Source organism: Daktulosphaira vitifoliae, unplaced genomic scaffold (assembly GCF_025091365.1).
Source record: "Daktulosphaira vitifoliae isolate Bord-2020 unplaced genomic scaffold, ASM2509136v1 Scaffold_5, whole genome shotgun sequence".
Taxonomy (NCBI): Eukaryota; Metazoa; Arthropoda; class Insecta; order Hemiptera; family Phylloxeridae; genus Daktulosphaira; species Daktulosphaira vitifoliae.
The window spans coordinates 21,029,658-21,044,914 of NW_026099576.1; the positions used below are offsets into that span (position 1 = coordinate 21,029,658).

At 25.1% G+C, this 15,257-nt stretch overlaps 2 protein-coding genes across 2 annotated transcripts; one reads left to right on the plus strand and one right to left on the minus strand.

Moving 5' to 3' along the window:
* Positions 1 to 1,524: 1,524 nt before the first annotated feature.
* Positions 1,525 to 7,080, minus strand: LOC126907963 (uncharacterized transmembrane protein DDB_G0289901-like). Its single transcript, XM_050689716.1, has 4 exons — positions 7,034 to 7,080; positions 6,022 to 6,200; positions 4,857 to 4,892; positions 1,525 to 2,841 (listed from the first exon to the last, which is right to left on the minus strand). Exons 2-4 carry the CDS (start codon positions 6,064 to 6,066, stop codon positions 1,852 to 1,854), a joined length of 1,071 nt encoding a protein of 356 aa, XP_050545673.1. The 5' UTR covers positions 6,067 to 6,200; positions 7,034 to 7,080; the 3' UTR covers positions 1,525 to 1,851.
* A 3,929-nt stretch (positions 7,081 to 11,009) lies between these two features.
* On the plus strand, positions 11,010 to 14,132 carry LOC126907964 (uncharacterized). The gene is made up of 3 exons (XM_050689717.1): positions 11,010 to 11,288; positions 11,855 to 11,945; positions 13,732 to 14,132. Exons 1-3 carry the CDS (start codon positions 11,088 to 11,090, stop codon positions 13,992 to 13,994), a joined length of 555 nt encoding a protein of 184 aa, XP_050545674.1. The 5' UTR covers positions 11,010 to 11,087; the 3' UTR covers positions 13,995 to 14,132.
* The last annotated feature ends 1,125 nt before the right edge of the window (positions 14,133 to 15,257 follow it).

Here is a 15,257-nt window from a genome sequence, read left to right on the forward strand (position 1 = left end):
AAAAAAAAAAAAAAAACACATCTTAGTAAAACCAATACCTTCTCAGCTTCGCATCGAAGCTAAAATGTTGAATTTGTTATCATAACTTTTTGTTCAACTTGAATGAAATTGACATTACTAAATAGAAAATTTTATAATAATTAAAAAAATGATATTTTTAAGATTAATATGCAGACGGGAAAATTACAATTACTTTTAACAGTAAATTTATCAGAAAAACAATATTTGTTTGTATTTTTATCGTAAAAGTAGGTCAAGTGAAAGCTGAGAAAATTAAAAAAGTCCATATAATAAAATATTTTTTAAATGAATAAGAAATTTATTTCCCTTAATCTTTAATGAAGTTATTGAACTTTAATAAGATAAAAATCAAATAAACTTTAAATGTTTTTATAAATCCGAAATAATTAAGAAAAAAATACAAAAGAATTCACTCGTACGGGTAGGTGTGAACCTCGTAACACCAGCGTTGAAGACATAAGTGTTGGAGGAGTAACAAAATGTTTTAGGGTAGGAGTAGGAGTGCACCTAGGTTCTGCTTTAAGCCCTTACTTATTATCTATAGTAATGGATGAAATTACTAGAGAAATACAGGGAGAGGTGCCGTGGTGCATGTTGTTTGCTGACGATATAGTGTTAATAGGAGAAAATAGGGAGGAAATTAATCAAAGGCTAGAGGTGTTGAGATCAGCTCTTGAGAAAAGAGAAGGAGAGATGTAATTGAATGTGATATAAGGACGGCTGATGTGTGCAAAAATGATGTGGGAGATCGTGTCAAGTGGAAATTTAGGATAACGGTGGCCGAACCCAAGTAGTGGAAATAAAGGCGAAAAAGAAGAAGAATTGAACTTGATACAAAATTAGACATCCATCACTATTAACTATTTTGGTATTATTACTATGTTATTAAAACTTAATTTTTTAATATTTTAATAGGATTTTAATAGATGGTATTATGCCCGTGCAAAATTCGTTATTAGTGTTCTGAAAATTAATCTTCAGTAATATACATATATATTGTATAAAAATTGTAATACATATCGATTTATTATTAATTAAATAATTTTTAAACAAAAAAACTGTATCAATTTTTATAAAAATGTTTTTTCTACGACCTGGAAATGTATCAAAATATAAATATCTTTTGATTAATTACAGATTTTCTCGTCAATATATTAGTAATATATTTATTAAATATATTATAGATAATATTAAAAAGTATTAAATAAATTTATTAGGTTTATTCCCGACCGAAATTCGCTAATATCAATGTATATAATATAAAAACTACTGATAGTAACATAATTTGGAGTCTTAGTATAAAAATTGTCATAAACAATACAATACAATATAATATATTCACTGTTCAATTGGATAATAGATAATTACAAATAATCTGGTAAAACAATGTATTAAAAATAATATATAACTCAATTCTTTGACCTTTGATACTAAAAATATACTTAAAAAAAAATAAATATAACAAAACTCTATTGTAGTTATTACTATATTTAATAAAAAGTTATAGTCATGTGCTATAAATTTTGAAATGTGTAAAGTTAAATTTCAAGTCAAAATGTTATTACAAAAATCAATTTTATAAAATACTATTTAGCTTAAAAATGAAAATAAATGTAGTAAAATTATAGTATTACATTTTGTTATTTACTGAAGCATATTGTCCAAATAATAAAATATAACTAAAAATGATTTAACGAAAATCTGGAAAAAAATTATAAGCATTATGCCTAATGCATGAGACAAATAAAATTCTTGTGAGCACAGTGAAATATATTTTTATATGACTGCTAATTACGCTTGTTTTTTATCAATTTATATTTAACTTGATTTTCAAGCGACTGCTGCTACCGGTGTTGCAGTATTAGTGCGTTCGCCTCCAATAAAACCTGTTACAGTTTTCGCTACTTTTATTGGTATAGCGATAACACGACCACTGCCTCTAATCATGTTAGCCGTTGTGGCCACTGCTGGATTGTATACCGATTTTGTAGCCTCAACACCAGCTCCTCCAATTTGTTCTACGCCGCTTATGAGTCCCTCAACACCACTAGCAGCTGTGTTCATAGCTTTGCCACCCATTTGTATTTTTCTCATCGCTACACGATTAGTGAGACTTAGGCCGTTGTGATTTAAGTCCGTAATACCCGTCATAACGTTATCGGCTACTTTGGTCGCAATACTTGCAGTATCTAAGACATCTACCACCCGGTTAGCGCCAGTGGTCTTAAGAGATTCCATTAACTGTTTTCTAGATTGATTGATCATTTCTTTCTGAGAAGAAGTGTTAGTTTGATCATTTGCTACACTCGTGCCACTAACCCCATTCACATAATTCGTGTTGGTTGTATCTCTAACCAAATTTCCAGTTTTCATACTGGTTGTACCACCAACTCCATATCCACTGTTCGTGTTGGGTATTTCACTGACTCTATTTCCATTATTTATGTAGTTTGGCTCTCTAGCTCCATATCCAGTATTCCCGCTGCTCACACCGCTAAATCTATTATCACTATTCACATTCGGTATTTCACCAATTCCATTTTCATTAATCGTGTATTTCGGATTTCTAGCTCCATATCCAGTATTTCCACCACTTGTACCGCTAACTCCATATCCAGTATTCCCACCACTTGTACCGCTAACTCCATATCCAGTATTCCCACCACTAACTCCATATCCAGTATTCCCACCGTTTGCGCCGTCAACTTCATGTACATTATGTGTATCAGTTGAAACTCTACCTCTGTAGTTCATAGGTACTCTATTGGCATATCCAGTAGATCCCAAAACATCTGTTGTTGAAATATTTGTATCTAATCCCTGTAAGAACATACTTTATATTTTATTAAATTACGCATTGTTTTTTAGGTATAATCGGGCCAGCGTTTCTTCTTTTGAAGAGATCACGAAGAGAAATGTTAGTGGGATACCTCCTAAATATATTTTATATTTGTAAATAGACAATCTGTGGAAAATTGAGATTAATTTTTTTTTTATTTTACTTTTAACGCGAAGCGTTTTAAATAGATTGACCAAAAAACAATAATTACTTAAACCATTGAATTTTTGGTGGAATATTATAAACAGCATATCTATGTATTTAGTATTATTTTAATTGAATAACGCAGCTGTTTTATTTCAAAATTCCGAGTACAAATTGATTATGTAATTACCAAAATTGTATGATTAATGAGTACATTTACAAGGCGAAAACTTAATAAAAAAAATATATTATTTTATTTTGAATTTTTAATTTGTTGATAATTACGCGTATTTTAAGTAATTAATTTTTTATTTTACTCAGCTTCAAGTATAAAACTTATATATATATATAATTTTTTTGATAAAATCAAAAGTTAGAATTATTAAACAATTTCTTTTTGGTTACTCTGGCTATAATTTGCACCTGAGGAACAAGTCTTAATACAGACTGTTCAAAAGGTAAGGAAACAGAGGTCAATTATTATGATCAATGAGAACAATAGAAACCTTTTCATTTAAAACATTAACAATTATTTTATGTAAAAGAAATTATATTTGCATATTTTGTATATACGAATATAATTTTGTATATTATATAGGCTGTTCAGTAAGTAAGGAAACCGGTTTCTATTGTTCTCATTGTTTGAAACAATTTACCTGTTTCCTTAGTTACTGAAAATCCTGTATTAGTATTATGCACTAATAATAATATAAAATAGATTTGTTACTTTTGATATTCACCAAAAATTTAGTGGTTTAGTAAATTTTGTTTTTTGTGGGTATTTTTGGTCAATTTATTTAAAACGTGTTACACGACCAGTAAAAATTTTTTTTCCTAAAATTATTGTCACAGATTGTCTATTTTTAAATATATAATAAACTTAGATTTTACCTCACTAATATTTCTGAAATCGATGCAAAGTAATTCTTTAATTACACCTCATTCGATTTATAGAGTGTTCAGTAAGTAATGAATCGGGTTTCTATTGTTCTCATCGTTTGTAACAATACATCTGTTTCCTTACTTACTGAACACTCTGTATATAAAAATATAAGGAAAGATAAAACAATTGTTTTGTTTTATAATTTTAATAAACATATATAGTTATATTGTCTCGTATTATCTCTCAAAATGAATTCAACTTGAGTTTTTTAAATAATAACATATAAAATTAACTAAATCCAAAATACTGGATGAAATATGTAATTAATTACACATTTTCTTAACTAGATTATTCTTCAATGTTGATTTAATTTTGAGAGAGCAGAGGAATAGATCTAAATGTTTTTATAAAACTGGAGTGCATAGGAAAATACGACACTTTTGTAAAAAAAAGTTTTTACTTCATTTAAATTATCAAAGAAATTAAGTGAGACGTAATTAAGGAATCGCCTTGTATACCATCAATATATTGCTGCCTTATTAAATTAAATGAACGGTATTTAAAAAATGGAATCTTTTTCTATTTTTAATAAAATGAAATTGTAATACAATATTGTATTTTATTGAAAATATTAATAAAAAAAAATATAAATAAAAATTTCATTTACTCAGACATATGTAAATTTAATAATAAGACTATAAATACATAAATGGAATAAAGCTTAAAGTACTAAAAATAAATAAAATAAACAACATTTATAAAGATACAGATATCAAGGTGATACTTATTGTACTTTTTATGATACTCATTTTGGAACCGTTCGATTTCATATAGCGTTATTGTACCTAACATGGTTTGAAATACATATAAATAAACCAATAGAGTAATACATAAAATTATTAATATTGTACATTATTAATATTAATATTGTATATTATTAATATAATACTAATAAATAAGTTATTTTACTTGATTAGCTCTGGTTTGCTGAAATACATGGAATGTCTAAAACAAAACGATGAATATTTATTAAAATATGTCAATATAAATTAAGTGTGAAATAACTTTAACTATTATTTTAAAGAGAAAATTATATTTACATTCCCATGACCTGTTACGTTTAGCCCATAATTAAATACACGCTAATGTGTTTGAATCATTATTTTTTTCATTGACGAGTTTTTTTTTTATAGATTTTCAGATAATCAATACAACTATTCTTCTAAGTTTTAACAGTAACACATACATAATTATTGTACTATAGCTTAATATTTATATAATTATACAACAGTATCTTATTAAAATAAGAAAAAAGCATTATAAAATCATATTTTCTTATAATTTTTATTTTTCAATATAAATTTTATATTGTCACTTGAAAGTGTATTGATATAATACATCCATGCATTATAATAGTCACTATAATATAGTGGCTATACAATAAAACCTATAATAGTTAACAATTTGTATTGGATTTATAACAAACCATTTAATTAGTCAAAAAATAATGTTAACATTTTTTTGAATGGTTTTCATCTAGTTACATATTTTTCTCAACATATTAGTCATGAATTATTTTTGATCTTCATCCTTTTATACCTTAACTTGGTATAAAATGGAATGTCAACTTTAATTTTTCAAATGGAAATAATCTAGTATATATAATTATATATACTAGATTATTTATTAGAATTATGAAAATGTCATGTTGATAACAGCTTGAATTTGTTTACGTTATTATATCTTGGCGAGAGGAAGAGTGACCTCGCCATCCTCTCGCCAAGTAATATCTAATGATAATAATAGAAGCACTCGCTCCTTACCTTCAGTCTTACTTAAATAATATTAATTTTAATTCAAAAATGTAATACTTTTTGCGTCATCTAATCTATGATTTTGAATAGGATTCTAACAAATTTTTCTTAAAATTTTAAAGAGTAAATATTTTTTCTAATTTATAATAAAAACTTAGTGCATTTTTAAAATCAATATTTGTAATTATATTTTATCGATTATTTTTTTATTGTTCATCTTGAAATTAAACATTAGTTTAAATTTTTAGTTAAACATTTAAATGAAATAAATCAATTAAATGCATAGATTTAATACAAGATTGTAATATTGTAGTTATTACCTGTAAAATAATTATGGTCAGACACAAATTAATGTACGCTTTCATTTTAATATAATAATTACGAATAACTAAACAATCCAGACGAATTAAACTTAATTTGGTATTTAATACGATAGCAGTCAAATTTTCAAAACAAGAACTATTTTTTTGATGGCTTAGACTGGTTTTATACTTATTGCCTATATTAATGAGTAATTATATTTTGTTAGTGTTTTCAATAATTACAATTAATTTCACAATATTATATTTACAGAAACATGTGTTAGTAAAAACATTTTTGTTTTGTTTGTTGATTTTTAATAAGTCAAAAATAATACAACAATCTACATTAATGTATTTTAGTGTACTTGAACTAATTTAGATTTTAATTTGTTACTATACATATCAGCTATTTATTTAGCTCCACTAAAGTTTAGTTTTTCACGTATGTTTTAATAAGAACCAAGTAATATTTAAACTTTCAAATTTTTACTACATAAATATTCTAAAATTATTTTTGATACCTTTTTCAAAATATAATAATATAATCTATTTAATTTAATATAACAGTTCAAAAACTATAGCAATATAACACTATACTATGAATTATCCTAAAATTCGATGAACTTTACTATTTTACTTTACTTTTTACTATTTTAGAAATATATAGAGACTAATTTTAAATGTAATGGTATTTAATGAATGTTGTATCAATTATTAATTAATTCAAAATATAAAAGAATAAAACATCAAAATAAATTAAATTTTATAAATTAAAGAGTATTTTGGGTTAAGATAAGTTAGTATCAATAAATTATTTAAATTTAAAAATATGGTTATACTGTTTATTATTTATAACCTATTAGTGTAAATATATAAACACCAAACATTTTGACCATAATTTAAAATCTAAATAAATAATTGATAATAAATTATCTTACCCCATACGTCATCTTCCCCAGGTTACTTTAATTAAAGTAATCTGGTTTTAAAGATTTGAGAAACTATTTCCATTTATTATACTTTTAATTACTAGATAATGAATTCAAACTTAATGTCCAAAATACCCAAAGTATAATCGTGAATTATTTTGTTCTTAATTTGTTACTCAATAATTTGGTTTATTTAAACAAAATAATATGATCATTCTATAAAGAATTTTACTTAAATTTTTAATATGTAATCTATGACTACTTCAATAACGTGTAGGTAAATATTACGTATGTACGTTACAGATAATTCAATAGTTTATATGTTAGTTCAAATAAATTATTTCTAACGCAAATTTATTCTATTTACAGTTAATAACAACGATTATTAAAAAACTGCGCAATAATAATTGTTACTTAAAACCTAATTACTGCAATTATAGAAAATTATAAATATTAACTCGCAAATTAAGCATTTGCTGTAAATAACAATGTATTTGTTGTATATTATGAATGAAGAGATAGAAAATAGTATATTATATGAAATTTACTGATGGATATCATGGTTAATTTTATAAGATGGGAGGGGGGTATGTTACCCACAACTTCAAAATGTACAACAAAGTCATTAGAAGTTAGCATTTTTAAAATAAATTTCTAGACTTTTTACTCATCAAGGTACTTAAGTTGGCAGATTTATCTCCAACAGTCAGCAAAATTCACTCCACAACGCCTGAAAATTATGTCTAGAACTGCATCTGTTGAGCAAATACGAATAAAACTTTATTTAGTTTACAATTAGTTTTTATTTACTTTAGTTGGCAAATTAATTATACTAATAGTTTGAAAATTTATATTTAAAAGTAATTATTATTTAAATGTCATTATTATACTATTTCTATTTTACATAAGTTGATTTATATTAAAACAAGTACAAAGTGCTAATTTTGGAAACAATTATTTAATGAGCTACGATTTAAAATTTTTTTTTTTTATGAAACAACTGTCGCCTTACCCCAGAAATATTATTAGTGAAGATAATAAATATATTTTTAGTACTCATTAGACGTTAGAAAATCTTAGTTTTTTTCTGGAACCATAAGAACATTTTTACAAAAATTTGAAAAAAAAATTGAAATGTATTTTTTTATTTTTGGTTATATTTATATGGTATGTTTTTTTAATTTTAGCTTCGATGCGAAGCTGAGAAGGTATTAATTTTACGATAATGTGTTTACGATATTGTGACTGTTGCCACATTTTTTCAGGTCGCACTGGACCGATTTTGATGAACAATATGTCAAAAGATCACAAATTGTATCTAGTTGAAGACATTATCCTTAAATTAAAAAAAATTTCCCTCATTCCCAGTAAATAGAGGAAATTTCCAAAAAAAATCCAATTTTTCAAATTAGTAAATTTTGTCATTTTTTCCCCTTTTTTTTATTAAAACTACCATAACTTTTTTAAACATTAACAAAACAACGTCCCTTTTTGTTTTATTGATACCGCAGATATTTCCCTTTCATTCGATATCATTTTTTTGAAAATTCAACACTTAACCCAGGGAGGGATTTAAAATAGCAACTTTTTTACAAAAACTAGCTTTTTCAACTTAACTTTTGAAAATATTTCGGAAATAGTACATCCTTTAAATGTATATCAAATTAAAGTTTATGTCATGTACTATAAAATGAAAAAAAAAATTTGTCCCGACACCTTATCTTCTACGTGCAAACGGCTGCCATAGTTAAAAAAATGCTATTTTTGTGTTAAAAATGTCGATTTAAAATTTTCAACTTTAATTTGATATAACTTTTAGAAAAATGTATCTATCAACACCATTTTTTTTCCTAAATACATTATATATACCTCTTTTAATCACCATACTTTTAATTTAAATTAGACAATTTCCCTTTATACAGAGGGCGTTCAAAACTTGAAAAATACGTCTAAAAAGTAAATCTTTTTCAATTTAACTTTTGAAAATATTCCGGAAATACTGCGTCTATTAAACATATGTCAAAACTTACAATAAATACTATAAGTTCAAAATAAAAAAATTTGTCTAGTCATCTTTTCTTCTATAGGAAAATGGCCGTCGAATTTAACGAAACTTATAATTTTTACGTAAAAATTATTGTTTAACATGAAATATTTTAATACTTAAAATTGCCATAACTTTTTGAAAAATGAACAAATTAAAATTATTTTTTTTATATTAAAACCTAAAACACAAATCTAAAAAAAAATGACTTTTAGTTTCATCTGAATTCAACAATCGATTTTTACAATTATAATTAAATTTTATAATACGCTCAATTGAGTAGATCTTTTTAACAATTCTTTTTTCTATATGGTTTTTTGTTTTTGTTAATTAAATAGATATTTATATATGTCTTCATTTTTCTGTTATAAAATTTTTTTTATGTTTATCCCTTTTGTCTTAAAGGAGTGACGACTTAATTTTTAAAATGATAACATACATATTTAACTATCTTATAAACTTAAAAAGTGTTATAAAGAAAATGACTAGTTGATAATAACTTTTACATCAGAATTTCTAAAGTTATTTACAATTTTTTATCTATGCAAGAGTAAAAGTGACATCAAAAAAAGAACTAGTGATAAAAATAGCAGCTCCCAATCAACACCACTTCTGAAATACTGCTCTATAAGTTGTTATCGACCAGTCATTTTCTGTTTTATAAATTAGTTAAGTATTGTCATTTAAAAAACTTAAGTTTTCACTTCTATAATATATACATATATATTTATATATATATATATATATCCTTGAACTTTTAAAATATTTTATAACAGATAAATGAAGTAACTAACAAAATTCAAAAAGAAATTATTATATTAAGAGAAATCGAGTGGCTAGGGTTAAAAGAATCACACTGTATATGCTTAAGGACTACCATTATTTTAGTTACATAAATTCTTAGGACATATATAAGTTATGTAGAATTATAGAATTTTACTTATAAGGTATTGATTTTTTCGATGCTACAGTATAACGATAGCGTGTTAAAATGTGATATATTTAGATACAACAATAAGTCATAAATTTTAAATTTTCAATAGTAACAGTAACACCATGACGGGAGTTCTGTAATTTGCTACTTTGTTGGCTGTAATACAATTATTTCTGAAAACACCTTTTCAATAAAAGTTTTACGAATGAATTTTCGTGCAGAAAATTATTTTTAGTTATAAGTAAAAAGAATAAGGGATAATGAACTTAGGCGGGTAAAAAGCAATACATAATAGGCCATGTATTGTCTATAATAGTATAAAGTATAGGTATATTATCTTAATAAATAGAACCAGCAAAATGATCTTATTTCTTTAGTAGCCGTATGTTGCTGTAGTTGTCAGTCCTTAATTGACTCTCTTCAAATTAACTTCCCAACCGTTTAAAAATTGAATTTATTCGTCTTTATAATTATCTTAATCAAGAAAGATTTTATAGGGGTGTGAAGGATGTCACCCCCTCTTGGATCCCGTCTGTATTTAACTTCACTATATTTGATATTATAGAATAACAAAAAAATGTATTATTTAATTCTAAATTGCCGTAGTTACATAATGGTTAAAATTTAAAATTAGTGATGTTCGAAAATCGCACTTCACTTTTTCCCTGTAAATGGTTCGAAAATCTATCTAGTGTATTCAAAATCAAACAGACTTTGTTCAATAATAATATAAAAATTATTAGCCAAAAAATAATTAAAATTGATATTCGGTTTGTGTTTGATTAAATATTTGAATTGATTTATTGATTTGGTTTGGGTTCGACCACAAAAATCAGGGTTCGTAATAGCAATGATTAAAATAACTAGTACCTTCGACATTTTTTATTAAGCATATTTTAGTAAATAGTTTATTTAATTTTTCAATCAATTTTATATTTTTTTTAAGAATTAAAAAAGGAAAATATTTAGTAATTATTTTTTGTATTTATCAGAAAATACTACACACTCACTGTATGTACATAACTAAATAATGTTTGTATTTTCTAAAAAAAGAATAAATAGCAAAAAAAATTGTTTATAAGTCAACACCTATTGACAATATTCTCAATTTAGAGCTTGTTTTTATTTTTTAATACAAAGCAAAGAAATTACAAAACTGTATTCTCTATTTTACAAAATGAATAAAGAAACATATCTCATCATTGTAATTGGTATAAGTATGTGTTATGCAATGTCAACGGAAAAAAATAATAAATTTACAAAAATAAAACATTATATTAAAGAAAAGATAAGTATGAAACCTATGTATAAGTCATTGGAAGATTCGCCACAAATACTAGAAAGAATTCGTAATTCTAGTGAATATACTAAAGCAACGGTAACAATTTTAAATAATATATTGTTATATAAATTCATATGTAAGGTAAACTTATTTGAACTTGGGATGTTAGACTTAGTTTAAATATCCACTTAAAGTTTTAAAGACATAATTTTGATTTATTTTCGAACTAAAAACTTTTTTAAATAGGTTCGGGTTTGAATTCTTTCCGGTCAGTTTCAGGTCGGCTTTATTATTTTGAATAGGGTTCTATTCGGATTCTATTATTTTTTTGGGGTTTTACGTTGAACATTTAATATAAGAATTCAACACATTTCTTTTGACGGACTTGTCACTAGATGGTATAGAGACAACTATACCTAATAAGGTAGAAAAGTGACGAACGGCCATTAGCTGCTCGGTCAACTTTGTGTACTGAAATATACGCAGTCAATTACCAGTTGTGGAATAAGTAAAGAAATGGCTCATACAGGAGATCTCAGACGTGTTTTTTGTACAACACGGAGCATGCAATTGTCTTGTGTCACAGAATCCAACCGTATCACATTATTATTATTTTAGATTTACGTGAAGTCTTTAAGTAATATTATACTTTTAATTTATAGACTGTCTCTGTAGATGAATCATTACACTCCATAATGCACTGTTTTCGTGAGAAAAAACTTTATTTAACTTATCAGAGATTTAGTTATAAAGGTAATATTTTAAGAATTTAATTTTCTGTGATTTTTATAATGATTTTAATTCATTGGTGTATACAGGGTGGCCCACCACTCACTGACAACTTAAATAACTTTTGATCCAGTTAATATTTTTAGTTGATTTTTTTTTTAAATAATAGTTATACGTTAGGTCTATAGCTATATCTCAATAATTAATTTTTTTACATTTTATTAAAAATATTAATTATTTTTAAATTTTAAATAAAATGTAAAAAAAAAATCTAAGATAGCTATTTTGTAGAGTAGAATTTAAGAAAAATTTTAGTAAAAAAATATCTTATTAATATTCAGTAGTAAATATTCTGTAGCGTTTTAAAGTTTGTAAAAATTTGAATTTTCATGTACTATTTTACGGTTATAAACATTGAAATACGTATTGAGAAAAGGACAGAAGAAAACGCTATCTTTTCATGATTACTGTGTATACATATGATGATAGTGTGTATACATTACAAACTTGGCATAAATACCATGATAAGAAATTAGATAAGGCAATTATTACTTATCACTCTCATTCAAAAGTATATTGAAAAGATAGCGTTTTCTTCTGTCCTTTTCTCAATACGTATTTCAATGTTTAATACCGTAAAATAGTACATTAAAATTGAAATTTTCACAAACTTCAAAACGCTACAGAATATTTACTATTGAATATTAATAAAATATTTTTTTACTAAAATTTTTCTTAAATTCTACTCTACAAAATAGCTATCTTAGATTTTTTTTTTACAATTTATTTAAAATTTAAAAATAATTAATATTTTTAATAAAATGTAAAAAAGTTAATTATTGAGATATAGCTATAGACCTAACGTCTATCTAATATTTAAAAAAGAAATCAGCTGAAAATATTAACTGGATCAAAAGTTATTTAAGTTGTCAGTGAGTGGTGGGCCACCCTGGATACCCAACCTAGGATCACAATATAACACTTAAAACAATAACACGGTAATGATAAAGGGTTGTCGGGTCTTAATTGATAACCCGATCACTAATTTTTAATTAATACAATTAATATTGTTATCATACCCGACCATTATGATAGTCGTTTATGGAATTAAAAGGTTGTTTGTATTTTGCTCCATCGTAGGTAGTGAAAAATGTGAAAAGTAATTTGCTCTATATTTATTAGACAAAAATACAATTTGTAATTTGTACCAAAATTGAAATTGAATATTATTTCAATAGTTTGATAATTCAATTTTTTTCTTTGATAGTATGACTATTCAAATAAATACTTACCACGATCACAAATATGAGATGCCCTAGTTATCCAATACACTGTATTTTAACTAATAGTTTATGGGATTAATTCTCATGGATCGAGAAAGATTTTTAAAAAAAGGGTGTAAGGCAAAACCTTTTAGATCTTTAAAAAAATTTTTGAAAATTATTTAGCCATTTTTCTAAACCTTTAACTTACAATTGTGTGTCTCAGTATTACTGAGCGCAAAAATTTATTTTCACTGAGGCAATTCAACATAAATTTTTTGGCTCTTTCATAATTAAACTTTAATAAAAAAAAAATTGATCAAAATTGTAAATAGTATTGATTAGATAACTAAAGCATGAATGAAATTTTACTTCTCCAAAACTGATAAATATTATTATTAAATTAAATATAATCTCAGCAACGAAAAAACATGAAGTTTATATAAATAATGAGATTAAGGATTTATAAAAAATTGATATATAATTATTTAAATTCTTTTTAACAATAAACATAAAAAAATATTAATAACTAACTTATATTTGTTTAGAATCTAAGATAGAAAATGGAGAAGTAATTAAGGAGGTAATGGAGATATCAGATTCTGCATTACTGAACCATTTAAAAGAATTAAAAAATGTCGAGATAAATCAGGATAAACAACTTGTTAAAAATAATTTGTCTTCGATTGTTGAGATAATGTGTAGTAATAGAGGAAAAATTGAAGAAATTATAAAGTATTGCATAAAGGAAGTACAGAATTGCTGTGAACAATTTATTAACAATATCATAAATAATAATAAAAGTTTATAGAAAAAATATTTCGAGATTAATTTAATTTTACAAAAATTTGTATAAGAATAACTTCACTAGTATTTTCTAAAAGTTATAAATTTTATAAAAATAAATACATTTATGTCGCAATAACAAAACAATAAATTTTTAGCTTCGATATGAAGCTAAGTAGAAATTAATTTTATTATAATGTGTTTTTTATGGTTGTCTCAACTTTTTCTCAGCTCTTACTTGACTGATTTTTTCAACGATACCTCAAAAGATCACAAATTGTATTTAGTTAAAAACATCACTTTCAAAAGTTTAAACAAATTTCTCTCGTTTCCCGTAAATGGGGAAAATCTCCAGAAAAATTACGATTTTTGAAGTTGGTAACTTTAGGCTCGCCAGTTGAGAAACAATTTTTGAAACAAGTTTCTTAAATGTTTTTACATTTATAGAAAGTTACTATACCAATATGGCCAAAAAAAATAACAATAAAATGAAAATTCTGGACTACCCTGATAAATATAGAATTTTTTATACGATGAATTTACAAAAAAAATTAAAAACAATAGTTTGCACTTTTTAAGCCTTTTCTAAGTAAAAATCAATGTTAATAGTTCGTCTAAATATTCACATTTATAACATTATCTAAGTTAATGATACTTATATTCAAATATAGTTAATGTCCAAAACAACTTGTATACGAAGCAAAATTCTGGCGGTATTAATATAATGATAATGTAACGGATGATGTGACGGATGTGTAGCACCGACGGAATGCAATATAACTTTTTTTGTCCAGGGAAAGGTGTATAAGTGATACGGTTGGCGAAAGTATGTCCGGCTAGTCACACACGCGGTACTCCGCCAGTTTGCCAAGGTATTAATGGTAGGCCTGTTTTCTAGGTCAAAGAATGCAGGATGAAGACCTTCGGAGGTCGTTCACTCACATCGATGGCAACATAATTTTATTACTTATTAGTTTCTTTGATAAACATTAGTGATCATCGCGCTATTCTAACGCCGACCAATACAGTGTAACTTATGTTACTTGCATTTATTAATCTTCAAACGATTACAAAGACAAACAATTAGTTAACAAATACATCTCTTATAGTTAGTATACTCGAGATATCTCTTGAACTTTAATTATGATAGAATGTATATATATATATATATAATATGTATTAAACAATATTATTAAACTCAAAAGTGATTTGAGTATTCAGTTGGCAATTGTTCAATTAATTACTTGCATTTTTTATAGATTTTTAAAAATCTGAAAATATTAAGTAT